The sequence below is a fragment of the Haematobia irritans genome, chromosome 5, assembly GCF_050003625.1.
Source record: "Haematobia irritans isolate KBUSLIRL chromosome 5, ASM5000362v1, whole genome shotgun sequence".
Classification (NCBI taxonomy): domain Eukaryota; kingdom Metazoa; phylum Arthropoda; class Insecta; order Diptera; family Muscidae; genus Haematobia; species Haematobia irritans.
The window spans coordinates 172,609,877-172,636,583 of record NC_134401.1 but is presented as its reverse complement, the minus strand read 5'-3'; the positions used below and the strand labels follow the sequence as shown (position 1 = coordinate 172,636,583).

At 36.8% G+C, this 26,707-nt stretch overlaps 1 protein-coding gene across 1 annotated transcript in view; it reads right to left on the bottom strand.

Moving 5' to 3' along the window:
* Positions 1-5,256: 5,256 nt before the first annotated feature.
* LOC142241297 (uncharacterized) overlaps positions 5,257-26,707 on the bottom strand; it is a 33,790-nt gene continuing 12,339 nt past the window's right edge. Inside the window, exons 2-4 of the mRNA XM_075313058.1 lie at positions 7,834-7,883; positions 6,830-7,175; positions 5,257-6,766 (exon numbers count right to left, since the gene is read on the bottom strand). Of these exons, the coding sequence (XP_075169173.1) occupies positions 5,377-6,766; positions 6,830-7,175; positions 7,834-7,883 (1,786 nt within the window). The 3' untranslated portion in view covers positions 5,257-5,376. The remainder of the gene's footprint in view (positions 6,767-6,829; positions 7,176-7,833; positions 7,884-26,707) is intronic.

Here is a 26,707-nt window from a genome sequence, read left to right as displayed (position 1 = left end):
GTCGGTGAACGCAGTGGACGCCCGAAAGAGGTGGTTACCGACGAAAACATCAAAAAAATCCACAAAATGATTTTGAATGACCGTAAAATGAAGTTGATCGAGATAGCAGAGGCCTTAAAGATATCAAAGGAACGTGTTGGTCATATCATTCATCAATATTTGGATAAGCGGAAGCTCTGTGCAAAATGGGTGCCGCGCGAGCTCACATTTCACCAAAAACAAGAACGTATTGATGATTCTGATCGGTGTTTGCAGCTGTTAACTCGTAATACACCCGAGTTTTTCCGTCGATATGTGACAATGGATGAAACATGGCTCCATCACTACACTCCTGAGTCCAATCGACAGTCGGCTGAGTGGACAGCGACCGGTGAACCGTCTCCGAAGCGTGGAAAGACTCAAAAGTCCGCTGGCAAAGTAATGGCCTCTGTTTTTTGGGATGCGCATGGAATAATATTTATCGATCACAGTGACATCAACAGTGACGCGGCAAAACGGCCCCATATGAAGAAGAACAAAGTGTTGTTCCACGATGGCAAAAATTCATGAATTGGGCTTCGAATTGCTTCCCCACCCACAGTATTCTCCAGATCTGGCCCCCAGCGACTTTTTCTTGTTCTCAGACCTCAAAAGGATGCTGGTATCAAAAAATTGGAAGGTCGTTATAATCGTTGTATCGCTCTTGAAGGGAACTATGTTGAATAATAAAAACGAATTTTGACAAAAAAATGTGTTTTTCTTTGTTAGACCGGGGACTTATCAGCCAACCTGTTAATGATAAAAAAGTTTGCTAAAATAACAAAATATAGCATTTAACGGCCATTTTCATGTATCTCCGTTAGACTTTAACTGCCAGTTAACAGAAAGTAAAATCGAAATATCTTCTCTCCGGTTAATTTTAACAGAAAAATTGTTAGCATTTAAGTTCCTAACTGGTATATGGAATATATAGACATGATGACAGACAGTTCCATAGTACGGTTTAAAAGTTCGTTAGCTAACGCAGCACTAAAGGAGCTTCATGAAAATAAGGAAGGCGGTTTTGATGCTGAAATGCCAATAGTTATTAAAGCAGTTTCTCATCGTTAGAAATATCTTATTATACATTTATGGTACACAGAAAAAAAAATCACGAAAATTTTTCCAATTAAAAACTTGAGTTTTAATTCCAATTAAAAATTTAATTGATTCAACAAATTTTTTAATTGGATTAAAAATTAATAGTATCAATTAGTTTTTTAATTGGATCAATTAATTTTTTAATTGACTTTAAATTAATTTTTTACTATCATTTCTGCGATTGAAGTCATTTCAATTAAAAATTAATTGGATCAATTAATTTCGTGATTGAAGACAACAAATATTTTTTGTGTGGGTAAGAGGAAATAAAACTCCTTGAATGGAGACATAGTAGTGATTAGATTTTTTTTAATTAAAGGGTAAACAGAGGAATCTTTCCTACTCTTAGCAGACACTCAGGAAGGCGGTTTTCTTGTAATTGTGAAATAACGACAAATTGAATTTGAATAACGAAAACGAAATTTATTTTAAAGAAAGATTTTAAATTGAACTTCTAGGATATTCCAAACAGAATGAATGAAAAAATTTGACAAGAATATATAAGTATACAATTATTTTTATATTGAAAAGTGCATAAAAATTACTTCAATCATATAATCCAATCCATTTACAGAGATTTTTGAAACAATTGTTGTCTAGAGATTTCGTGCAAATATCTGCTAAATGATTTGAAGTTTCTATTGGATTAATCTCGATTATTTGTTTTTGTATTAAATCACGAACAAAATGGTGTTTAATATCAATAGGCTTTGCTCGTTTCATTTCAACATTCGAAGCCATGCAAATTGATCCGTTGTTGTCTTCGTAAATAATTGCAGGTTCGTTCTTGATTATTTGAAGTAGTCCTCTGATCCACACTGCTTCAGATGCTGCTGAACTGAGAGCAATGTTTTCTGCCTCACTGCACTAATAGAAAAAGTTTCGTTATATTAACGAAATGTGTCGTTAAAAGTCAGCCAATGAAACAAATTCGTTAATACAACGAAAATTTTCGTTATTACAACGAATTTTCTGTAAATCAACGTAACGTTTCGTACTATTAACGAATATTTTCATTCTATTAATGATTTTTCGTTGGCTGCATTTTAATGAAATTTTCTTTGTGTGTGGAAGATGTGTCTAGACCAGGATACAGTGCTGCCGAATACCTTAAAAATATAGCCACAACAGATTTTCTATCATTTATGTCACTACCCCAATCGGCATCGGCATATCCAATTAGAATATCATCCTCATTTGGTTCAAAGACAAGTTTTCTGTTCATAGTTCCTTATAAAAATCTTAACATCCTTTTCAGTGCAATCCAGTGTTCTTCTGAAGGTTGCTGTTGAAACCTTCCAAGATATCCAATAACATATATCGGGTCTCACACAAAGCATAACATACATCAAGCTTTCAAGTAATTCTTTAACAGGTTGGCTGATAAGTCTCCGGTCTGACACATAGATGGCGTCGCTAGTTTTAAATGCATATTATTTTTATATAGTACCAACCTTCAAATGATTCGTGTCAAAATTTGACGTCTGTAAGTCAATTAGTTTGTGAGATAGAGCGTCAACAACAACGTGTTGATGATTCTGAGCGGTGTTTGCAGCTGTTAACTCGTAATACACCCGAGTTTTTCCGTCGATATGTTACAATGGATGAAACATGGCTCCATCACAACACTCCTGAGTCCAATCGACAGTCGTCTGAGTGGACAGCGACCTGTAAACCCTCTCCGAAGCGTGGAAAGACTCAAAAGTCCGTTGGCAAAATAATGGCCTCTGTTTTTTGGGATGCGCATGGAATAATTTTTATCGATTATCTTGAGAAGGGAAAAACCATCAACAGTGACTATTTTTGAAGAAGAAAAAAGTGTTGTTCAACCAAGACATCGCACCGTGCCACAAGTCATTGAGAACGATGGCAAAAATTCATGAATTGGGCTTCGAATTACTTCCCCACCCACCGTATTCTCCAGATCTGGTCCCCAGCGGCTTTTTCTTGTTCTCAGACCTCAAAAGGATGCTCGCAGGGAAAAAAATTTGGCTGCAACGAAGAGGTGATCGCCGAAATTGAGGCCTATTTTGAGGCAAAACCGAAGGAGTACTACCAAAATGGTATCAAAAAATTGGAAGGTCGTTATAATCGTTGTATTGCTCTTGAAGGGAACTATGTTGAATAATAAAACGAATTTTGACAAAAAAAATGTATTTTTCTTTGTTAGACCGGGGACTTATCAGCCAACCTGTTATAAGGCTTGTCGATGCCAGAGTTTTCAGATTGTTTTTGTTGCAAGCCTTTTTCCATCGGCGTTTTTACAGGATTATATTCTAGCATTGAACATTTTTTAAGTATGTTTTTAATATTTGCTTCTTGAGATAGCAACAATTTACTATTCTGAATTTCACATTTCATCCCAAGAAAATATTTTAGATTTCCACTTTTTGACAACTCAAATTGTGTAGATAGTTCAGATTTTAGTTTTTGAATGGAATTCGTGCTTGTTGCGGCAATTAACAAATCATCCACATACATTATAATAAACTTGTATTCATTTTCACTTTCAAATTTTGTGTAAAGGCAATAGTCATGCTTTGATCTCCTTCTGGGATATCTATATAAATTTCTTCTAGTTGTTCTAAGTGTAAATTCCGTTTTGTAGCAGTCGCTACGATTATCCTTACTGTGGTCAATTTGGCTACGTCTGAGAGTAATTTACACCATACTTCTGCAAAAACCCCGTGGCAACAAGTCTTGCTTTATATCTTACCGGTTGTCCATTCTCGTCTGACTTGATTCGAAATACCCACTTTGTTTTCAAAGGCTTTACATTCTCCGGGAGATTTGCTATTGCCCACACTTTATTTTTATCTATCGAATTCAATTCTTCATTAACAGCCTTGTACCATTCTTCAGAGTCAGCTCTCCCCGAGATATCTGAATAATTTTCCAGGAAAGATTCACATGCAGATTCAGATGTTGCGAAATTGCTTGTGAAATAATCCAAAAACCGTAATGCTAGCCTCTGTTCTCTGGTACTTCTCCGTAGAGTATTTTCTTCATAAGAGTTGTCTTCACTTGTGCAGTTTTCTTTCATTTCTGGTAAATGTTCTGTGATTTCTTCATTCGGATTTTGCTCATCTGGTGATACATGACCATTTTGATTTGCTTCTGGATTATTGGACTCTATCATTCCTAAACTATCATTAGAAATGCCAATAATTATTAAAGCAGTTCCTCAACGTTAGAAATACATTATTATAAATTTATTGTACACAGAAAATTTTCCCAATTAAAAACTTAATTGAGTTTTAAAAAAATATTCAATTAAAACTGATTCAAATTTTTTAATTGAAACAAAAAACAATCACAAAAGTTAATAGTATCAATTCATCTTTTAATTGGATCAATTATTTTTTTAATTGAATTCAAATTCATATTTTAATCGATACTATCATTTCTGTGATGATTCATCCAATCAATTAAAAACTAATTGGATCAATTAATTTTGTGATAGAACACAAAAAAAATTTTTGTGTGTGTAGGGCTACTATTAGCTATTGTTTATGTACCATTATAGTTTGTTGTCATCTGAGGAAGGGAGCGTCATAGCATTTTCCTTATCTTTGCAAAGTGTATTTTTTTTGGGGTAAATTTGTAAATATTTTCTCGTGTCTCAGGTATATCGTGATTATAGTGGCAAACACTATCTAATGCGGTTCACACAAAAAGAATGATAGAATACTGGTCTTAAAATGTCATTCAATTTCTACAAACGTTTTTTGTTTCTTTAGATGACGAAGCTATCTAGTTAGTTACAGTTATTGATAATGAAGTTTTGTCAAATGGATTTCAACTTAACCTCGTAGAGATAGAATATAGACTATAGAGATAGAGATAGGGTAGATAGATAAACTATAGCTATTTTCAATAAATATCCCATAAGAGGAAATTCTTCTCTTACACTCATAGAAAAGTTTAACGTATAACATTTCGTAAAATTTTAAGTTTTAAAGTGTTATTCAAAGTGTTTTTATGAACCAAAATAGTTTTTTTTTACATTTCTGCCTTCTAATATCATTGAAAGCTCCTAAATGCAATCTGCAAACATTTTTAAAAATAATACTAAAATTTGTAATTATGTACTGTAATATTTTGCCGAAAAAAAATTATTAAAATTATTATAAAAAATCATTATTCATATATAATTTATTTTCTTTATAAGGTGGCAGTTATACATGCAATTGAAAGGAAATTGATTTGTTGATATGTTTGTTGAGTGAGTGCTGGGAAAACTTAAGGCACTAACTATTACATCCAGTGGGAACGTTTACATGGTTTGTTATCCAATACAACAAAAGAATCTTGGATACTATCCGAATTGAATGCATCCTTACGTTGACTAAGGGCATACTTTGGATTTCCCTCTATTATTGAGGTATTCGAACGACAATTTTCGGCATTCCTTAAGGCGGAATCGCCTGCCCTTCGACCAAACCGTGGGGCCCTGTGACGTATTTGACCAATATTCTCCATACCGGGCGATGATGATTGAGAATCCAATATGGAAGTTTTGCGTGGACGATAATTGCTACTTGCTGCTTTGCCATGGGGCAATGGCGATTTTCTTTCATTGCGATTGAAATTCTTCACATCTCTTGAAGGAGCTTCTGGTATGGCCTTTTGGGTTGGAGATCTTTCGCGCAGTTGATATTGATAGCATGCTTTTCTATATTCTGGAGAGTTTGTGATGTCGATATCGGCTTCGACCACACTCAATGATGACTTGGACTCATCTTCGTATTTGGAAGGTGTCAAAGTGGACATTTGAGTTTTGACTGTAGAATTTGTGGCATTCGAGGTGGGTAAACGAAAAGTTGATGTGGGTTTTGGTACCACTGGCCTGGACCGAGGAAAGTCCAAATAGTTATTCCTGTATTCGGGATTAAACTCCAGTTTCCCCTTCAAGTGTAGATAGGGCTCACGGCATTTACCTTTTTCGGGGACTTGCTTGATTTGGGGATCTCGGAAGCTCTCGTAATATTCTGGCACATCGGTGGAAAATTGTCCACTGGGTTTGAGATGATCCTCCGTTTTTAAAGGTTTCTCTTTTTCTAGATCTCTAGGGGGCTGGTGAAATTTCGCTCGATATTCTGGCATTGCATTTTCATTTTCTTCTGGCATTTGAATTTCCGACCCGGAAATAACCAAGTTATCGGCCTTTCGTATGGCTTCCGGTTTGGTGTAGTTTGCATACATTTTAAAGCTATCCTGGTATTCCGGAACTGTATGAAAATTTCCCTGCATTCTAATGTGACTCATTTGTGGTATAGAATGAGCCTTCTCCGTGGTATATGGTGTAACATACTGACGAGTATATTCCGATGGTGATATCTTTGGTTGTTGCTCATCTGTGGCTGCTCGCTTTTGCAGGTGACATTCCTGCTGTTGTTCAGCAGCCTTTTCTCGTTGGATCTTATCCTCGGTTACTTTTTGTATGATTTCTATGTCGTCGGGTGTAATGGTCTCCGGCTTCGGTGGTTTTGGTGGAGAATGTATACGAAACATTTCGCGAGGTAAAATTTTTGTGGCACGATCTACCATGGGATATGTAATGTATGAGGAACGATATTCGGGTTCCATCTCATAGGGGCCAACCAGACGAAGACTTTCAGGTTTTCTCATAGGATACGATCGGCAACTAAAAAAACAAAAACACGAAAGATTTAACTTTTCCACATACAAATCCCAATAGATCATATACCTTTTCCAGTCTTCCGGTGAGAACCAATGATAACAATCCTGATGCTCTGACCGATTGAAGGGCATTAAACCTTCAAGCCTTAGTGATGTGGCCCGTCTAAGTGATTGTGTTCTTCTGGCCAACGGGATGTGAAGGAATTTTCCGGTGTATTCTGTTTTCAATGTTTGCTTGCTTGGAAGCACGATATCATTACTTTTCTCTGGGGGATTCCGAGGATTACTGAGGCAGATACTACTTTTGGTTAAAAATTCTGGAGGTTTTCGTCTGCGGAAAAATTTCAATTGATCGACCGAAATATACTCGTGGAGATGTTTGATTGTGAAACGGTCTGTTTGCTTTTTGGCAACTGGTAAAAAAAATTGAAAAAAGAAATCTTTGATGGAATGCCTATATGGATTTGTTATATGTATGCAAAAATATGGCCAAAGGGATCGGTCATACTGGTCTAATATTTGGTGTAAACGAGTTTTTGGTAGTTTAAGTTATAAATATAAGATTTAGTGAGTTTCGTTGAAGGTTTTCGGTCATATTGCTCATACTTCTGAAAAGTTGGAAGCTGACTAAATATTTATCCAGTGTGAACATATCCTAAGTGTGTATTAGGTATGGCAATGAGAAACAAATAGTCAACATTTAGATTTTTCGAAATTTTTTTCTAAATTTAAAAAACATTCATTTTCGTTTTTTGCGATAATTGACCTTCGACTTTTGGCACTCCCCTTTCAATTCTAAATGTTTTTATAGCAGCAAAAATCGACCAATGGAATTTTGGCCACTATAAAAACTCGATGGGGATCAAAAGTCGATTATCCAATTTTAAAAACTTTAAAACGTTGATTAATCGATTTTTTAGGATTACAAAAAGTCGATTTGATATTTTTGGATTATTCGATTTTCGTCTTTTGTATCCCTAGTCAGTACCAATTTAACGTCCAATATATGGTCTTGCCATGCAGTCAATTGTTTATAGATTTTCATATTCCATTGTTAAATTCTCAACTTACCTGTCAAATCCGGTTCGGAAAATGATAAACGATCGCTTTCGAAACTGTAACTGAAATTGAGAGAGGGAGGGAAAAATGAGACGACAATTACTTGAATGTTGAAAAAAAAATTCCATCAAAGTAAGTAAAAAATGTGTACAATAGATTCTTGTTGCGTTTACTGGACTCTGGTGGCGTCTAACTTTTCACAAAGTTCAAGAACAACTGAAATGCTAGTATCCCCATAAGGTGGTATCCCCTTTTGCAAACGTTGAAATGTTGGGAAGTAATAAAAATCACAACAATGTTTTCTTTCAATTCTTCCTATCCATTATGAAGGAATTTTTTGCATGTCTCTTGCCATTTCACACACACACACACACAAACAACGGCATGTCTAAGTTAACGAGGGTAGTATGGATGTTATGAGGTCCATTGTCACCTACGTCATCAAATAAAATTGTCGTTACTAAGGCATATTCTGAGCCATGGATTATTGTTAAGAAGCCTCACTATCCTCAACGTGACTCTTTCTGACGTTGTCTATGGTCCGCTTATTTTTTATACCAAAATAACGCCTCTTTTGGAAACCCCGAGAAATAAATTTCATCAATTATACCCAGTAAATAAGAGCCTCCCAAAAAGTGGTTCGCATTCCCAATTTGTGATCTAGAAAGAGCGCGAATTTGAGTCATCTCCATAGAATTTTATATGGAGTTGGCGGAGGTGCCCCTTTTTCGGATCCTTTGCATTGCTTTAGAAGTTATGCCTTGAAGTTCATTTGAAAGAAAAAAGCCAACTACTTCTCGAGTTGTACAGACGATTATTAGGAATAAAAAACTAAAGAACGCAGGTTCAAATCTCGCCAGAGGCATATTTTTTATAAAACATTTTTTTGTTATATGTATTTATATACTTTTACTCCAGAAAAAGTTAATAATCTTCTTAGTTAATATTTCAAAACAACTTTCATGGATGTGAAAAAAGGCACAGGTTTAAATCCCCGCTGGGATGAAATTTGTGATTTTATTTTCATTGCTTTTTTATACCCTCCATCATAGGATGGGGGTATATTAACTTTGTCATTCCGTTTGTAACACATCGAAATATTGCTCTAAGACCCCATAAAGTATATATATTCTGGGTCGTGGTGAAATTCTGAGTCGATCTAAGCATGTCCGTCCGTCCGTCCGTCCGTCCGTCTGTTGAAATCACGCTAACTTCCGAACGAAACAAGCTATCGACTTGAAACTTGGCACAAGTAGTTGTTATCGATGTAGGTCGGACGGTATTGAAAATGGGCCATATCGGTCCACTTTTACGTATAGCCCCCATATAAAGGGACCCTCAGATTTGGCTTGTGGAGCCTCTAACAGAAGCATATTTCATCCGATCCGGCTGAAATTTTGTATATGGTGTTGGTATATGGTCTCTAACAACCGTGCAAAAATAGGTCCACATCGGTCCATAATTATATATAGCCCCCATATAAACCGATCCCCAGATTTGGCTTGCGGAGCCTAAAAGAGAAGCAAATTTCATCCGATCCGGCTGAAATTTGGTACATGGTGTTGGCATATGGTCTCCAACAACCATGCAAAAAATGGTCCATATCGGTCCTTAATTATATATAGCCCCCATATAAACCGATCCCCAGATTTGGCTTGTGGAGGCTCTAAGAGAAGCATGTTTCATCCGATCCGGCTGAAATTTGGCACATGATGTTGGTATATGGTCTCTAACAACCATGCAAAAATTGGTCCACATCGGTCCATAATTATATATAGACCCCATATAAACCGATCTCCAGATTTGGCTTGCGAAGCCTCAAAGAGGAGCAAATTGCATCCGATCCGGCTGAAATTTGGTACATGGTATTGGTATATGGTCTCTAACAACCGTGCAAAAATTGGTCCACATCGGTCCATAATTATATGTGGCGCCCATATAAACCGATCCCCAGAATTGGTTTGCGGAGCCTCAAAGAGAAGCAAATTTCATCCGATCCGCCTGAAATTTGGTACATGATATTGGTATATGGTCTCTAACAACCATGCAAAAATTGGTCCACATCATTTCATAATTACATATAGCCCCCATATAAACCGATCCCCAGATTTGGCTTGCGAAGTCTCCAAGAGAAGCAAATTTCATCCAATCCGGTTGTAATTTGGAACATGGTGTTAGTATATGATCTTTAACAACCGTGTCAGAATTGGTCCATATCGGTCCATAATTATATATAGCCCCCATATAAAACATTCTCCAGATTTGACCTCCGGAGCCTCTTGGAGGAGCAAAATTCATCCGATCCGGTTCAAATTAGGCACGTGGTGTTAGTATATGGTCGCTAACAACCATACCAAAATTGGTCCAATCACACAAAAATTGGTCCATATCGGTTCATAATCATGGTTGCCACTAGAGCCAAAAATAATCTACTAAAATTCTATTTCTATAGAAAATTTTGTCAAAATTTTATTTCTATAGAAAATTTTGTCAAAATTTTATTTCTAGAGAAAATTTTGTTAAAATTTTATTCGGTTCATAATAAAATTTTCATCATTGTCAAAATTTTATTTCTATACAAAATTTTGTCAAAATTTTATTTCTATAGAAAATTTTGTTCAAATTTTATTCGGTTCATAATCATGGTTGCCACTCGAGCCAAAAATAATATACCAAGATTTTATTTCTATAGAAAATTTTGTTAAAATTTTATTTCTGTAGAAATTTTTGTCAAAATTTTCTTTCTATAGAAAATTTTGTCAAAATTTTTATTTCTATAGAAAATTTTGTGAAAATTTTATTTCTGTAGAAAATTTTGTTAAAATTTTATTTCTGTAGAAAATTTTGTCAAAATTTTATGTCTACTTTGTCAAACTGAATTGTATACGTATTTGATCGATCTTTTTTGATTTAATATATACCACGTATGGACTTACATACAATTTAGAAGATGGTGTTAGGAGGTTTTAAGATACCTTGCCATCGGCAAGCGTTACCGCAACTTAAATGATTCGATTGTGGATGGCAGTGTTTAGATGAAGTTTCTACGCAATCCATGATGGAGGGTACATAAGCTTCGGCCTGGCCGAACTTACTGCCGTATATACTTGTTTTAATTTCCTATTCTTTTTATACCCACCACCATAGAATGGTATAATAAGTTTGTCATTCCGTTTGTAACACATCGAAATATCGATTTCCGACTATATAAAGTATATAAAGGGTGATTTGTTAAGAGCTTGATAACTTTAAAAAAAAAAAAACGCATAAAATTTGCAAAATCTCATCGGTTCTTTATTTGAAACGTTAGATTGGTCCATGACATTTACTTTTTGAAGATAATTTCATTTAAATGTTGACCGCGGCTGCGTCTTAGGTGGTCCATTCGGAAAGTCCAATTTTGGGCAACTTTTTCGAGCATTTCGGCCGGAATAGCCCGAATTTCTTCGGAAATGTTGTCTTCCAAAGCTGGAATAGTTGCTGGCTTATTTCTGTAGACTTTAGACTTGACGTAGCCCCACAAAAAATAGTCTAAAGGCGTCAAATCGCATGATCTTGGTGGCCAACTTACCGGTCCATTTCTTGAGATGAATTGTTCTCCGAAGTTTTCCCTCAAAATGGCCATAGAATCGCGAGCTGTGTGGCATGTAGCGCCATCTTGTTGAAACCACATGTCAACCAAGTTCAGTTCTTCCATTTTTGGCAACAAAAAGTTTGTTAGCATCGAACGATAGCGATCGCCATTCACCGTAACGTTGCGTCCAACAGCATCTTTGAAAAAATACGGTCCAATGATTCCACCAGCGTACAAACCACACCAAACAGTGCATTTTTCGGGATGCATGGGCAGTTCTTGAACGGCTTCTGGTTGCTCTTCACTCCAAATGCGGCAATTTTGCTTATTTACGTAGCCATTCAACCAGAAATGAGCCTCATCGCTGAACAAAATTTGTCGATAAAAAAGCGGATTTTCTGCCACTGATTTTGGTAATAAAATTCAATGATTTGCAAGCGTTGCTCGTTAGTAAGTCTATTCATGATGAAATGTCAAAGCATACTGAGCATCTTTCTCTTTGACACCATGTCTGAAATCCCACGTGATCTGTCAAATACTAATGCATGAAAATCCTAACCTCAAAAGAATCACCCTTTATATTCTTGATCAGGGAGAAATTCTAAGACGATATAACGATGTCCGTCTGTCTGTCTGTCTGTTGTAATCACGCTACAGTCTTCAATAATGAAGCAATCGTGCTGAAATTTTGCACAAACTCGTCTTTTGTCTGCAGGCAGGTCAAGTTCGAAGATGGGCTATATCGGTCCAGGTTTTGATATAGTCCCCATATAAACCGACCTCCTGATTTGGGGTCTTGGGCTTATAGTAGTTTTTATCCAATTTGCCTGAAATTTGAAATCTAGAGGTATTTTATGACCATAAAGAGGTGTGCCAAAAATAGTGAGTATCGGTCCATGTTTTGGTATAGCCCCCATATAGACCGATCTCCCGATTTTACTTCTTGGGCTTATATAAACCGCAGTTTTTATTCAATTTACCTGAAATTGGAAATCTAGAGGTATTGTAGGACCACAAATACGTGTGCCAAAAATTGTGAGTATCGGTCCATGTTTTGGTATGGTCCCCATATAAAACGACCTCCCGATTTGGGGTTTGGGCTTATAGAAACCGTAGTTTTTATCCAATTTGTCTGAAATTGGAAATCTAGAGGTATTTTAGGACCATAAAGAGGTGTGCCGAAAATGGTGAGTATCGGTCCATATTTTGGTATAGCCCCCATATAGACCGATTTCCCGATTTTACTTCTTGGGCTTCTAGAATCCGAAGTTTTTATCTTATTTGCCTGAAATTGGAAATCTAGAGGTATTGTAGGACCACAATTATGTGTGCCAAAAATTGTGAGTATCGGTCCATATTTTGGTATAGCCCCCATATAGACCGATCTCCCGATTTTACTCTTGGGCTTATAGAAACCGCAGTTTTTATTCAATTTACCTGAAATTGGAAATCTAGAGGTATTGTAGGACCACAAATACGTGCGCCAAAAATTGTGAGTATCGGTCCATGTTTTGGTATGGTCCCCATATAAAACGACCTCCCGATTTGGGGTCTTGGGTTTATAGAAACCGTAGTTTTTATCCAATTTGTCTGAAATTGGAAATCTAGAGGTATTTTAGGACCATAAAGAGGTGTGCCGAAAATGGTGAGTATCGATCCATATTTTCGTATAGCCTCCATATAGACCGATTTCCCGATTTTACTTCTTGGGCTTCTAGAATCCGAAGTTTTTATCCTATTTGCCTGAAATTGGAAATCTAGAGGTATTTTCGGGTCATAAAGAGGTATGCCGAAAACGGTGAGTATCGGTCCATATTTTAGTATAGCCCCCATAAGAACGATCTCCCGATTTAACTCCTTGGGTTTCTAGAAACCGTAGTTTTTATCTGATTTGCCTTAAATTGTAAATATTCTGGTATTTTAGGCTCACAAAAACGTGTATCGGATTAAGTTTTTATCGGTCCATTTGGTAATGCCTCCATATAGACCGACTTCACTTCTTGAGGGTGTAGAAAGCGCACTTATCATGAAAATTGCTTGAAACTCAATGTAAAATTTCCAGATTTTACTTCTACAGATTTAAGATTTCAAATCAAAACGTTATTTTATAATTTTCTTGCACACTTACAAGAGATGTTAATGATTCCTCTAAAACTCAAACAAAAATGGTTCTTATAAATCCAGAATCTGATATAGTCCTCATAGGTGAAATCTTTAAATTTATCTTCTGGAAGTGTCCTCAAGTCCTCAAGCCCTCCTGAAATTTCTAAGGAACCCCTAATATTTGGTTCATGGTGGTGGGTATTTAAGATTCGGCCCGGCCGAACTTACTGCTGTATATACTTGATATGATATTTAATTGTCCCAAATTTAATTATTCACATTGAAAAAACGTATTTTCTAAGACTTCTCCAAATGAACCTCAGGATCTCCAAAAACATTCATTCTGAAGGGCAGTGTTGCCAGTATTGGGGATTTTTCCCCAAATCGAGGATATTTTTTTCTGCATGGGGACAACATTTTTTAGTTGGGGACTCGGGGATTTTTGTGGGGAATTTTGGAAATCTGTTCAGTATAATAAATCAGATTAAGAATTATGGTTTATATAAAATTCTTTACTTCTACATGCTTACAAAAAGCTTAAAGAAGTACAGACGATCTCCAAAAAAAAAAGATTCCTCCTCTTTATTCAATGGCATTTATTTGGGGACCAAGAGCAACTTTACAATTTACTCTGTTTCCTAAGAAATTTTTTACTATTGTGAAATTATTTCGTAAGGACTCGTCTGCGTACATCACTGGTTTGGAGAATATATCCCATACATATTGAATAAAGTTCATATCGGGACAACAACAACGCCTTTTAATCAATCAGCCAATTTTATTTCTTGCCTATTTGAACTAAGTTTTGATTCATAAATACGCATGTTGACCCCTAACTCCCATTTATATTTCTCGAGTATTTAGAAGACACTTTGATGACTCTTTATACCAATAATTAACTCTGATGAGGGCTTGTATCGGAAGATATTTTGAGCACCCTGCTTTTGTGTTTTGAAATCTTCATCTTTTTTTAACTCGCAAACTGGTATAACAAAAATTACATATTTTTCCAATTTTTAATTTTTTACGGGTTTTCTACAGCAGCGTCTATTCCTTTACTTTTTTTCCAAAATAAAAAAACTTACCAACAACTTATTGGGGTTTTTTGTGGGAAATTTGAATTAAATTGGCGATTTTTGGGGATGAAAACGTTCCATTTTGGGGGCAAGAGCCTGGAAAATACTAGCAACACTGCTGAAGGAATCAACCGCTTCTTCAAGTGTCGAACAGTTGACTGCTGTTTACTTTCGGGCACACACGCATAAATCACCGATTCATCACTAGGGCTGTTTTCTTTTAGCACTGGATACCCTATGCCGCGAAGGACTAAAAGAAAACAGAGTACTCGTTTATCCAGGACATCTCCAAAAATATGCAACACTGTCACCAGCTGTTCAAAAACAATCACAGAAAAGAAGTGAAATCTTGCATTTTTAATGTATGAAATGCTTCAATTAGTAATCAATATTTACTGCTGCGATTATTTGTGACACTATACCACTTTGAATTTCATGTTTTTCTATAAATTAGTCACAATAAAGTGCTATTGTGAATCGATGAAGCGTCACTTTATCAAAACACAATCTGGCAAGATCGGCGCGACTTGCACTGATGAGATGTTCTGGATAGAACACCAGTGCAACGATGTTCTGGATACAAATGTTGTATCCAGTGCAAAAAGAAAACAGCCCTACTGTTTTATTGTTCAGTTAATATAGTGGGCGCTTGCATGTGTTTTTGCTAGAGCAATTTGAGAGCCTACTATTTTAAAATTCTAACAATCACTTTCGCTACATAAATTTTTAAGTCTGTCCATATTTTTGTGAGAGAAGGCTGTTGATAGTATTTGAAAAAAGTGAAAACAACAGCCTTCTCTCAAATTGTTCTAGCAAAAACACATGCACTTTGCATAATACTGGAAATGCCGTAGTGCAAACAACGAGTATGTATACAAAGGTACCGTTAGAAATTTACAGATAAACAGGTTTTGTGTTCTAAATGCCTTATAAATTACTTTCGTAGATGTGAATAACGATGTGCATGTGGTTTCGATCGGACATCATGACAACACAGCAAAAACTATTTGGTGGTGTGTAGGGTGACCTATTGACTTTTTAAAATCTCTGTAACTTTTTTGTTTATGAATATAAGTATATACTTCAAAAACAAAAGTTTCATATTTTGTTAAGATCTTTATAATGGTTATCAGAAATGGGCATCATAGGGGTATACGAAGCGAAATAAAAAATTAAAAATCAAATTTGACGTCGGAGTCAAAAATGTCCAATGCACGAAATATAGCCCCTGATCAACCACGAACAGTCCGTTTCTTTTCGATCGGACTTCAAATGACGACACAGCACAATAAATTGTATTTCGGGGGGTCGTAGGGTGCACGGAAAAAAAAAGTTTTGGTGTTCTGAAATTGTCTTCGAATATGCTATAAAACTGGGGGGTAACCGCATCAACTTTTTTTCGTGACCCTATCTAGTGTCCACTTCTCAGAGTTTTCACTGTAACTTTAGAGTATATATTTGTATTTCGCTTAATCGGTCTTTTATAAGCTTTGAATAGCTTAAATGAATTGCTTGCCAAACATTTTCCCAATGTTTTTTACTCTACCTCGTACATCAACACATTTGTCTATGAATGAAAGACAGACAGGCGACATGAAAGCCTTCCTTCATTCATGTCGTATTACTTCGTTTGGTACACATAATAACAATGTTGGCTTAGCAATCACAACAGTTCGTACATTTGAAATAGTGAGCGTGTGTATGTCTGCCTCTATTAGCTTGTCTGAGACTCCTGCCCAGGACGAGTGAATGTGATAGTGTGCGCGAGTGTGTTTGTGTGTATTGATATGTTACGACTTGCTGTGATGTTGCTTAGCACTTATATTAGTAAACAACCAAAGGATTTCAGTTTGCAGTTGTCTAAAGTGGAACATATTTAAAAGGAAATGAGTTCAAAGGAAAAGTTCTTGTAAGATTAATGGAAAATCATATCTTAGTCTTCTTATACAATGAAAATGAATTTATTTTTTTCTTTTTAATTGAGTGAACTCAAAATTGTATGGAATTTAGTTTTTGTCATAATTTCTCCCATATAAGATCTCATATATAAGATCTCACTTTTATAAAATTGATGTGCCATATGTTTAGTTTCCACTGTGAAATTGACGTCTATAGTTTTTGCAGTTCATAAATCGTAACATGGTATCATACTAGAAATGTTGGTGTAATATGATTGACTATAAACTACAGTAGTTTGGGATCAATATATTTATATTTTTTGTTCTATGTGACCATTGACCCTTTCACTACCGAAATTTTAATTTTTCTTCAGTTTTTACTTGTACTAACAACATGTATAATAACAAGTATATACGGCCGTAAGTTCGGCCAGGCCAAATCTTATGTAGCCTCCACCATGGATTGCGTAGAAACTTCTACGAAAGACTGTCATTCACAAATTCCAACTCACTCGGATGAAATTTGCTCCTCCAAGAGGCTCCAAAACCAAATCTCGGGATCGGTTTATATGGTGGCTATACATGATTATGGACTGATATGGACCACTATTGGCATGGTTGTTAAATATCATATACTACCACCACGTACCAAATTTCAACCAGATCGGATGAATTTTGCTTCTGCAAAAGGCACCGGAAGTCAAATTATGGACTGATAGGAACCAATTCCTGCATGGTTGTTGGATACCATATACTAACATCACGTACCAAATTTCAACCGAATGGGACGAATTTTGCTCTTCCAAGGTGCTCCGGAGGTCAAATCTGGGGATCGGTTTATATGGGGCCTATATATAATTATGGACCGATATCGACCAATTTTTGCATGGGTGTTTGAGGCCATATAAAGGGTGATTCTTTTGAGGTTAGGATTTTCATGCATTAGTATTTGACAGATCACGTGGGATTTCAGACATGGTGTCAAAGAGAAAGATGCTCAGTATGCTTTGACATTTCATCATGAATAGACTTACTAACGAGCCACAACGTCGAATTTTCAGTGAATGGGCCCTAGAAAAGTTGGCAGAAAATCCGCTTTTTTATCGACAAATTTTGTTCAGCGATGAGGCTCATTTCTGGTTGAATGGCTACGTAAATAAGCAAAATTGCCGCATTTGGAGTGAAGAGCAACCAGAAGCCGTTCAAGAACTGCCCATGCATCCCGAAAAATGCACTGTTTGGTGTGGTTTGTACGCTGGTGGAATCATTGGACCGTATTTTTTCAAAGATGCTGTTGGACGCAACGTTACGGTGAATGGCGATCGCTATCGTTCGATGCTAACAAACTTTTTGTTGCCAAAAATGGAAGAACTGAACTTGGTTGACATGTGGTTTCAACAAGATGGCGCTACATGCCACACAGCTCGCGATTCTATGGCCATTTTGAGGGAAAACTTCGGAGAACAATTCATCTCAAGAAATGGACCGGTAAGTTGGCCACCAAGATCATGCGATTTGACGCCTTTAGACTATTTTTTGTGGGGCTACGTCAAGTCTAAAGTCTACAGAAATAAGCCAGCAACTATTCCAGCTTTGGAAGACAACATTTCCGAAGAAATTCGGGCTATTCCGGCCGAAATGCTCGAAAAAGTTGCCCAAAATTGGACTTTCCGAATGGACCACCTAAGACGCAGCCGCGGTCAACATTTAAATGAAATTATCTTCAAAAAGTAAATGTCATGGACCAATCTAACGTTTCAAATAAAGAACCGATGAGATTTTGCAAATTTTATGCGTTTTTTTTTTAAAAAAAGTTATCAAGCTCTTAACAAATCACCCTTTATTAACATCACGTATCAAATTTCATCTGAATCAGATGAATTTTGGTCTTCCAAGAGGCTCCGGAGGTCAAATCTGGTGATCGGTTTATATGGGGGCTGTATATAATTATGGACCGATATGGACCAATTTTTGCATGGTCATTAGAGACCATATACTAACATCATGTACCAAATTTCAGCCGGATCGGATGAAATTTGTTTCTCTTAGAGGCTCTGCAAGCCAAATTGGGGGATCGGTTTATATGGGGGCTATATATAATTATGGACCAATGTGGACCAATTTTTGCATGGTTGTTAGAGACCATATACTAACACCATGTACCAAATTTCAGCCGCATCGGATGAAATTTGCTTCTCTTAGAGGCTCAGCAAGCCAAATCGGGGGATCGGTTTATATGGAGACCATATATAATTATGGACCGATGTGAACCAATTTTTGCATGGTTGTTAGAGACCATATACTAATACCATGTACCAAATTTCAGCCGGATCGGATGAAATTTGCTTCTCTTAGAGGCCTCGCAAGCCAAATTTGGGGGTCCGTTTATATGGGGGCTATACGTAAAAGTGGACCGATATGGCCCATTTGCAATACCATCCGACCTACATAGAGTTTGGTGTCGTTTTCGAATGTCCTCCTACGTGGACATCGCAAGTCGTGGGTTCGATTCCTGCTTCGACCAAACACCAAAAAGTTTTCAGCGGTGGATTATCCCACCTCAGTAATGCTGGTGACATTTCTGAGGGTTTCAAAGTTTCTCTAAGTGGTTTCACTGCAATGTGGAACGCCGTTCGAACTCGGCTATAAAAAGGTGGTCCCTAGTCATTGAGCTTAACATGGAATTTGGCAGCACTCAGTGATGAGAGAGAAGCTCAACACTGTGGTATCACAATGGACTGAATAGTCTAAGGGAGCCTGATACATCGGGCTGCCACCTAACCTAACCTTAATATGCGACAAGCAAATGGACGAAAATCGCTCTGGCGAAAAAATCTTGATCACGAACTTGAGTTATGATATTTGTCATGACTCTCGAGCATTATTGTGTGTTGTGAAAATTGTCAAGGGTCATGAGAATTGCCGAGAGCCACGTAGAAAGTCACAAACATTCACAACCTGAAAATTCTACTCTCAAAGTTTAAAGACTCGCGCTCACGAATTACGGTGAAGATTTGTCGAGAACAACGTGGATCACGAGACAAATTTTTCTGGGCGGCAGCTGACACTACATTTTTTCTTCCGGCGGCTAAGTTGATATAAATTTGTCTATTCGGCAGCGGACAATTAACCATTATAAAATCAATTTTAAGCTATCCGAATGGTGATGAGATTAGCTGTACAACCAATCTTACAATCAAATTTACATTTTATTAAAATTGTCTGAGTTAAATTTTTGGAAAATTACCCTACGGGAAATGGATCAACCACAGAACCGGTACAGGACTAGTCCCTGGTGTGTATGGACCAGTCCCAGTTCTGGTCAAAACATATGAGAGACCGGTCACTTTAACATGGGTTTGTCATTGACTCATCCCATAGGACACGTCCTGGGACAATTTAGCAGGAGCACCTCATAGACAGGTCCTCAGGAACTAGTCTCGGAGAAACTTTTAGAAATCTGTTTCAATTTGGGTATAGTGTGTTGGATTACAAAACAACAGGACTGAGTTCGATTCCTCCTGGCGTCATAGAGATTTCAAAGTACTAATTGTACCATAAATATAAACAGATGGAGAGAAAGGGGTAGTAAAAGACCGAGAATACGAAAATAACTTATAAGAGAGAATAAAATCTATAAATAGATATGCGAGCAGAAACTCACTCGCTCTTTTTATACCCACCACCATAAAATGGTGACGGGGGTATAATAAGTTTGTCATTCCGTTTGTAACACATCGAAATATCGATTTCCAACTATATAAAGTATATATATTCTTGATCAGGGAGAAATTCTAAGACGATATAAGCATGTCCGTCTGTCCGTCTGTCTGTCTGTCTGTCTGTTGTAATCACGCTACAGCCTTCAATAATGGCGCTATCGCCCCGAAATTTGGCACAGATTCGTTTTTTGTTTGCAGGCAGGTCAAGTTCGAAGATGGGCTATATCGGTCCAAGTTTTGATATAGTCCTCATATAAACCGACCTCCCTATTTGGGGTCTTGAGCCTATAAACACCGTAGTTATTATCAGATTTGCCTGAAATTGGAAATCTAGAGGTATTTTGGAGCCATAAAGAGGTGTGTCGAAAATGGTCCGTGTCGGTCCATGTTTTGGTATAGCCCCCATATAGACCGATCTCCCGATTTTGCTTCTTGGACGTCTAGAAACTATATTTACCATCCGATTTGCCTGAAATTGGAAATCTAGAGGTATTGTGGGACTATAAAGAGGTGTGTCGAAAATGGTTCGTATCGGTCCATGTTTTGGTATAGCCCCCATATAGACCGATCTCCTGATTTTGTTTCTTACGCGTCTAGAAACAGTATTTTCTATCCGATTTGTCTGAAATTAAAAATCTAGAGGTATTGTGGGACTATAAAGAGGTGTGTCAAAAACGGTCCATGTTTTGGTATAGCCCCCATATAGACCGATCTCCCGATTTTGCTTCTTACGCGTCTAGAAACAGTATTTTCTATCCGATTTGTATGCAATTGAAAATCTAGAGGTATTTTGCGATCATAAAGAGGTGTGTCGAAAATGGTCCGTATCGGTTCATGTTTTGGTATAGCCCCCATATAGACCGATCTCCCGATTTTGCTTCTAGGTCTTCTAGAAACTATATTTACCATCCGATTTGCCTGAAATTGGAAATCTAGAGGTATTTGAGGACCATAAAAAGGTGTGCCGAAAATGGTGCCCATCGGTCCATGTTTTGGTATAGCCCCCATATAGAGCCCCCATATAGACTGATCTCCCGATTTTGCTTCTTGGGCTTCTAGAAACTATATTTTCTATCCGATTTTCCTGAATTTGAAAATCTAGAGTTCTTTTGGGACCATAAAAAGGTGTGTCGAAAATGGTGCCCATCGGTCCATGTTTTGGTATAGCTCCCATATAGACCGATCTCCCGATTTTGCTTCTTGGGCTTCTAAAAACTATATTTACCATCCGATTTGCCTGAAATTCTTGAGCTTCTATAAACTTTATTTATTACCCGATTTGCCTGAAATTCGAAATCGAGATGTATTTTTAGACCACTAATAAGTGTGCCGAAATTGAGGTATATCGAGGTCCATTTTTTGGTATAACCTCCATATAGACTGATCTCTCGATTTTTACTTCTTGGGCGTCTAGAGACTATATTTTTTAGCCGATTTGTTTGAAATTGAAAATCTGGAGGTATTTTAAGATCACACATATGTGAGTAGCAGATGATGCCTATCGGTCCATGTTTTGGTATAGCCCCAATGTAGATCGATCTCCCGGCTTTATTTCTTGGGCTTCTAGAATCTGTAGTTTTTATACGATTTGCTGGAAATTAGTAATCTATAATGAAATTTTAGACAAACGAAATTTCCTTTTCGTATAAAGTATTTTCGTTTATTCAACGATTGTCTCTAAAATTTGTGTCAAAAAAAAAAAAAAAAACTTTGCTTGTCTAAAATTACGTTTCTCAAAAAAGAAAACACTTCTTTCATGGTCATGAAAATTGCTTGAAACTGAAAGTAGAATTTTCCAGATTTAACTCATCGTATTTGTTTAAATAATGGCGGAAAAAATCTACAGATTTACGATTTCAAATCAAGTCGTAATTTCATCATATACACGATATGTTTATAATTCTCTAAAACTCAAACAAAATTGGTTCTCATAAATCCAGAATCTGATATGGTCTTCATTGACTTGCTTGGGAGAAGATTTGTCATCAAACCCCCTACAATTCTATATATTATCAAGTAACCCACTACGACGAAGAGTTTTCAAAGTAAACTATTATATCTGATTCATGGTGGTGGGTATTTAAGATTCGGCCCGGCCGAATTTACTGCTTTATATACTTGTTGATTCTATTTATGGTAAACCTATTATTTTTGGAGAGATGGTATGCTTGCGACGAAGTACCTAGTTTTCGACTGCTGGTATGCTATGTATTACTGCTGATATATGTTATGTACGAAGAAGTTGTAACCTATTTGGCGCAGGCATACTTGTACTCATACCTGGAAATAGGAGTTTTTGCTGGGAATCGGGAAAACCTACCACCGGATCACTCTTCACCGCGACAACGCGAGCTCGGCTCAAACAACTACATTTTTGAGCATTCAAAACTTCGATTTAATTGATCATCATTCCAGTACGTAGCTTAGGTTAGGTGGCAGCCCGATGTATCAGGCTCACTTCGACTATTCAGTCCATTGTAATACCTCAGTGGTGAACTTCTCTCTTATCACTGAGTGCTGCCCGATCCCATGTTAAACTCAATGACAAGGGACCATTGCAGTGAAACCATTTAGAGAAGCTTTGAAACACTCTGAAATGTCAGCAGCATTACTGAGGTGGAATAATCCACCGTTGAAAAACTTTTTTGGTGTTCGACCGAAGCAGGAATCGAACCCGCTACCTTGCGTATGCAAGGCGGGCATGCTAACCATTGCACCACGGTGGCTCCCGTACGCAAAAAATAAAATGAGAGGTCAACGTTTTTGCGGAACCTAAAGAAGTGGTTAATCCGTTGAGAATGCATTTTTTGGAGATATCTCAATCAATGTGGCAAAACTTCTTCGACAATTGGTTCAAACGCATGCAAAAGCGTTTAATATGGGGAATATTCTGAAAAACAATAATGGGATTTTCGATGAATAATATTTATTTTTCTTCTCTAATCCCGAAATATAAAAGTCAACCCGCTAGTATTTGACATTATTAAGAAGTTTTCGAATATGTCATGGTTTAAAAATACTGTGCGAATATGTCTGTTGTTTAAATACCAAGAAAAATTGATGTATGTACAAACTATTCTCTATGGTTGTAGTTTCATTGTAGGTGGCGAAACATATGGAGGAAACAAATGTGTAAAGTGTAATGGCATTTGTTGTGCACTCTATTCAGTCGTTAGGAGAGAGCGGCTCCACGCTCTTGTTCTCTTCGTTTTTGTGGGGATATTGAACGTCTCTATCAAAATTCTAACCATTTGATACTGTTGCAAAATATAAAGCATATAACTTATTGTGGCTGAAAAACATTTATTTTTTTTAAGTTTTCTTATTTCTTGAGAATCCAATTTTCTTTAGCCTAAAGCTTTGAGCCAATTCTAAACATTTTACTCCATTTAAAAACTTCCAATAAATAATCATGAAATATTGTTAGACCATCGTTTGTTTCGCATGAGCAAAACACTCAAAATATTAATGGTGCTTCGGCTATGACTTCCCTAATAAACTGATTGGCATTTGGCAATTAACTTAAATTGATTACAACAATAACAACAACATGTCTAACATGTTGACCTTGTTAGCAGAATTGGTCAGCAAAATGGACTGTAATGAACTGACGCCGACGGCTCCAAAAAAGAAATGAAATTGAAATTGTTTCACTTTCCTTCATTTACTACCACCACCATCACATCACCACCAGCGACGCCATCAACATCATCCTTACGAGCTGATATTATGGCTGTGGATACTCGCAGTGTTCCGCGTTGGTGTGTTACGCTTTTATTGATTTCCGGCCAAGGAAGAAGAACATAAGAATCACTGTAAATTAAAAAGAAAACTTTGCACAAATCACATTCCAAGTGCTTCTGTTCAGCACGTTTTTCTGTTCGTCTGGCTCCTCGGGAATAGCTCATGGGAACTTGAGAATGGGTGGAAATAAATGATGGCTCTTCATTAAATATGCGAGTGGCACGCAATGAGTTTTGCTAAATCAAAAACTGGTCACTACTGAAGCTATTTTTACCCCCAAGACGAAGGGAATCCAAAAGAAAACAAAAGCCATCCATCATTGTCCTTTCTTGGTGGGCAAGTTGCTTATGCCTTTCCACAAAAACCACCAACCTAGAGAAGAAAAACCATTCGCTTTTACATTCTGCATAAGACCATGTGATAGCCTTTGGCTCATATAGGGCTAAGGAATAGAACTGACGAATGCTACTCGTGTGTGTATGGCAATGACATGCTTTCTCCTAGCACCTCCCCCACCTTCTCCGGCAAACACTGAGGTGAGGTTAAGGGAGTGACTGAGTTACGATTATTCGCCAACTATCACAAGGTCACCTAGATCCCCAGAACCTATGGCATAAACAACAAACATCCATGGTCCGTGCTTAGTTCAGCTGAAATGACCCACCTTTAAATGCATCCACACGAATTAACTATGACCATGCACACGTTTCATTTGTGCTTTCATTTGTAGGACAGACAGGGCGGTATTTTTTTTCTCGAGGTTTTCTTCAATTTGTTATGCCCATTGAAGGAAGTATTCCATTTAGTAGAATTAAGTGGTGATAATTTTTGTTGAATCATTTAGCAGGTTTTTTCCCCTCGTGAGGGTAAATAAAATAATAGCGTAAGACCAAACTGAATTAGGGCAAAAAAAATAGTGTGCAAACATACAAACATAAATGGTGAGTAAATAAATAGACCGTTTACTTCCAGATTAGCCTTAATAGATCTATCTTTCCATTCCATTTTTTTTTCAACAATATGAGCGGCACAGTGATGCGAGAACGAGATGTATATACATTAAAAATAAGTATATTTATATACATACATTTTGTTCGATGTTTATAATTCGGGATTGGGCAACCCTAGTGTTGCAATCTGCCAACTGACAGCTCTATCGTAAAGCTTGACATACGAGTGTTATTTGTATTGTATGGGTGTCCGTCATGTCATCCCAAAATCATTTCCAGACGGTCAATTGCCCAATTTAAGTTTGGGCTTTAGTCCTCTCCCATCTCGGTCATAAGCCCCAAAAAAAAAAAAACGGACAATATTTTTTTGTGAAAAATTTATGTGGGAGTTAATATCAAAAACTTCCATAAAAGAAGAAGTTTAGAAACTCAGTTTTTGGTTAAAAAAGTACGCATGGTACATATTCAGAATGGTGTAATTAGAAAGTGCAAAGACAATCGAGTATAATTAAAAGTTCTACAAAGCCTCCAATAATTTATAGCATTATTTGAAAAAAAGGAGCATACACAGAAAAAAATTTCATGAACATTTTTCCAATTAAAGTCTTAATTGAGTTTTAAAAAATATTCAATTGATTGACTCAACAAATTTTTTAATTGAAACAGAAATCAATCAGAAAAATTAATAGTATCAATTTTTTAATTGGATCAATTAATTTTTTAATTGACCTTCAATTAATTTTTTAATTGATACTATCATTTCTGTGATTGAAGACATTTCAATTAAAACACAAGTAAGGAAAGTCTAAAGTCGGGCGGGACCGACTATATTATACCCTGCACCACTTTGTAGATCTAAATTTTCGAAACCATATCACATCTGTCAAATGTGTTGGGGGCTATATATAAAGTTTTGTCCCAAATACATACATTTACATATCACTCGATCTGGACAGAATCTATAGACTGAAAATTTATGATTTATCGCTCGATATATGTGTATTAGAAGTTTAGAAAAATTAGAGTCAGATTTTACAAGGAAAATGTTGGTATTTTGACCATTTTTGTCGAAATTAGAAAAACATATATATGGGAGCTATATCTAAATCTGAACCGATTTCAACCAAATTTGCTAATTCTACTCCCTGTGCAATGCTAATTCTACTCCCTGTGCAAAATTTCAACTAAATCGGAGTTTAAAATTGGCCTCTGTGGTCATATGAGTGTAAATCGGGCGAAAGCTATATATGGGAGATATATCTAAATCTGAACCGATTTCAAACAAATTGGGCACGCATAGCTACAATGCCAATTCTACTCCCTGTGCAAAATTTCAACTAAATCGGAGCAAAAAATTGGCCTCTGTGGTCATATGAGTGTAAATCGGGCGAAAGCTATATATGGGAGCTATATCTAAATCTGAACCGATTTCAAGCAAATTTAGCATACTTGACTACACTACTAATTGTACTCCTAGTGCAAAATTTCAACCAAATTGGGGTAAAACTCCGGCTTCTGGGACCGTATTAGTCCATATCGGGCGAAAGCTATATATGGGAGCTATATCTAAATCTGAACCGATTTCAATAAAATTTGGCACACTTGACTATAGTACTAATTGTTCTTCTTGTGCAAAATTTTAAGCAAATTAGGGCAAAACTCTGGCTTCTCGGGCCATATAAGTCCATATAGGGCGAAATATATATATATGGGAGCTATATCTAAATCTGAACCGATTTCTTCCAAAATCAATAGGGTTATATTCTGAGCCAAAACACATACTTGTGCAAAATTTGAAGACGATTGGACTAAAACTGCG